This window comes from Perkinsus marinus, assembly GCF_000006405.1.
Source record: "Perkinsus marinus ATCC 50983 genomic scaffold scf_1104296969420, whole genome shotgun sequence".
Taxonomy (NCBI): domain Eukaryota; phylum Perkinsozoa; order Perkinsida; family Perkinsidae; genus Perkinsus; species Perkinsus marinus.
This window is the reverse complement of record NW_003202857.1, coordinates 9,834-12,644: the sequence shown is the minus strand read 5'-3', so window position 1 is coordinate 12,644 and position 2,811 is coordinate 9,834. Positions and strand designations below refer to the sequence as shown.

Genomic DNA, 2,811 nt, shown 5'->3' with positions numbered 1-2,811 from the left:
CCACACCACTGGGCTAGCCAAGAGCTTGAGGCCTCGAGTAGAGCTAAGGCAAAGGATAAAGTAAGTGATAGTAGGTCTAAGAGCAGCTGTTGGGCACCGCTGGTGTTGGCGTTCAGAATGCCAAATTTACTGACGACGAGATGAGCTATACTCTCGAAAAACGAGTCCCTCCAAAAGTGAGGAGTAGCTGCGTGACTGGAGAGGTGTCTACTGTTATCCGTGTAGCTTTTGTTGGAAAGAATCAAGGCATTCAACAAGCTTAGCAAGGAGGAACAGGCCGAGCAGCTTGCACCGTGGAAGGCCGAGAGAAGGGAGAAGGAAGAGAAGCTCATCGAGAGGAAGAAGAAGGACGACACCTTCAACGGATTTGGTAACCCCCGAAAGCACAGAGTTGTCTCAGCTAGATGAGCTCTTGCATTTACATGTTGTTGTATGCTGTGTTGTTGTATTCACATGCCGTATGTTGAAAAAAGACAACTCGTGTTATAGTTGTTTTTGTGTACATATATCATAATATACATACTTTCCTGGATCTTCGTGTTATACCACGCTCAGCCCACATTTCTCCTAGAGCCTATACATTCAACAAGAGTAGATAGAGAAACGATTATATCCGAAACAATACGTCGCATGTGACAGGGTATTCATACGCCAACAGCATCCTTCTCCTTTTCGCATCTACAACAAACGTCATCAAATACACATCACATGTCGGCATACTCCTACTTCGACTCGAAGCTCTTTCCCTCGATACCGCACTTCTTGCCACTCAGCCATCGTGCAGTCTCAGCGCAATGCTCCTCTATAGGAGTCAACTTGGCTAGAGCCAGACGTAGATCCAAAGGCATCGGCACGTACACGTCCACAGTAGCATCTAACAGCGACAGTGGGCTGAGGTAGGCACTCCTCGACTGTACCCTTCTCATCAACAACATCCATTGGTTGATTATAACAGAGTCGATAGCTGTGCAGGAAGGTCCGAGGACACCACAATCTGTCTATTGCACACACCGCCTTGGCAGCCTCGGGGTCGGTCGGATTGCCGTACTTCGGATCGCATACCAAGGGATGACCAATGTACGCCATATGCACTCTGAAGGAGGAAGTAGTAGGACTGCAGCAGGAGTTGGAGGAACTCACCTAATCTGATGTGTTCTTCCTGTATGCAACTTCACTAACACCAACGAATATTCCTCGCCAGATCTACACACGTACTCACATGTGTATCAGCCAACAACTACTGAGCTCACCCGTCATTGTAATGGGCCACCGGTACAACTTCTGTGAGGGAAGGCTTTCCATCAGGCGCTACTACACAAGTGGTGCTGTAGGACTGCCCATTGTCCAGAGTCGACTTGAGGATCTGCCAGAGCCGCTTTGGAGGAGTGCCACCACGAGCTCATTATATGACTTTGATTCGATCGCTTATAACGATGTTCTTCCCAACAGTTCCCATATGGCCTTTCACCAATGCAACGTATTCTTTGTCGATCTACAATCAAGACTCTACAAAGTTATGATGCCCGTTTCTACCTGGTGGGAGCAGAAGACCAACCGGCCCATATAGAAGCCTTTATAACTATGGGCCAACAGTAGAGGACCGCTAGTGCCCACATCAAGGCGATGTAGTATACCATGGGCATGATGACGATCCCTTGCTATCGGGTAACCAGAGTAGGCCTCTTCTACCCATTCCTGACCACAACTATCTCCTCAACACTTTCAGCTTGCTATTACTATTACCTGCAAGCCAGAGGCATTCCCGTTGGCACTAGTCATCGTCTTGAAGGCAGCATCCTTGGCCTCGGCCTCTTCATCCGTGGCGTCATCTACCTCCCCCTCAGCCGCCCCTGCTATAGCTGAAGTCACTGACACGTGCCTGGACAGGACAACCATAATGTGTGGTTCATGTTACCGGCCCATTACCAATGAGCAGGCTTCCAGATGACACTTAAATGCTTCGTCTCGTGGAGGACCTAGAAGCCACCATTCGAGCCATGACCAACGAAAGGTTTCGAACTACAGCCGGAACTGTGGTATCCATCTCGTCCATGTCCACCAGCTGAGGCCTCTCACCGACTCCGCGGCCTTTCGCTTCGTCTTTCTTATTGCCCAGTTGCCGTACTCTATCGAGACAGGCTTCATACAGCTGCTTATCCAACCTGCTTGTCCGAGGTCACTACACTCTATCCAACACGACTCACCTCTTTGCCGTAGAGTAGGCCCACACTAGACTGAATAAATGATTAGCCTCGAAGTCTTTCATTCTATTGAGAGATTCCTCTCGAAGGACCTAAGCCCATGATCATCATCATGACCCAATAGTGGTAGCGCCTTACGTCGAAGAGCTCAATAACAGCCTTGGGTGGCTCCTTGCTCTTCTCCGCTACTGCAGTGAAGCCCCGAACGGCACCAATCCGCAGTAGGAGTGGAGGAAACCAACTGTGTGGTGCGTGTGTGGTGAGCATTTTCGAATAAACCACGAAAACTAAAAGTCCATGGAAGCCTGGCGCGGCTATAAACCACACCTGTTCTTCTATGGAGAGGGTCGGAGATCACAATCGTAGTGTGGGGTATCACCTCAGCGCATAATGAGTCTGCCGACTGGGGGTGTGATGATAGAGTTATAGGGCGTTAGAGAGCTATCAGAAATGATGTCTAGAGACGCTTAAGTCGATGGGGAGTTCGACGAAAATTCGACTCGAATACAAAAGATGCAGGACACTTCATGCCACCGGATTTCACCGAATAAAAAGTAGTGCAAGTGCATGTAATTACTTTAGGACGTCATAAGTTTTATGACTGTTGTAG

General features: G+C 48.8%; 2 protein-coding genes across 2 annotated transcripts in view; one reads left to right on the top strand and one right to left on the bottom strand.

Moving 5' to 3' along the window:
- The window catches only part of Pmar_PMAR006705 (hypothetical protein), a gene marked incomplete at both ends in the record, with an annotated part of 7,165 nt that extends 6,757 nt beyond the window's left edge, over positions 1–408 (top strand). Inside the window, 2 exons of the mRNA XM_002767950.1 lie at positions 117–176; positions 226–408. Coding sequence (XP_002767996.1) covers positions 117–176; positions 226–408 — 243 coding nt within the window. The remainder of the gene's footprint in view (positions 1–116; positions 177–225) is intronic.
- A 236-nt stretch (positions 409–644) lies between these two features.
- On the bottom strand, positions 645–2,468 carry Pmar_PMAR006704 (ribosomal pseudouridine synthase, putative; the record flags this gene model as incomplete). Its single annotated transcript, XM_002767949.1, has 12 exons — positions 645–678; positions 727–874; positions 918–1,093; positions 1,141–1,203; positions 1,251–1,363; positions 1,412–1,492; positions 1,534–1,695; positions 1,744–1,879; positions 1,927–1,976; positions 2,024–2,162; positions 2,205–2,293; positions 2,340–2,468. The coding sequence occupies 12 exons, from the start codon at positions 2,466–2,468 to the stop codon at positions 645–647; spliced, it is 1,320 nt and encodes a 439-aa protein (XP_002767995.1).
- Between the last annotated feature and the right edge of the window lie 343 nt (positions 2,469–2,811).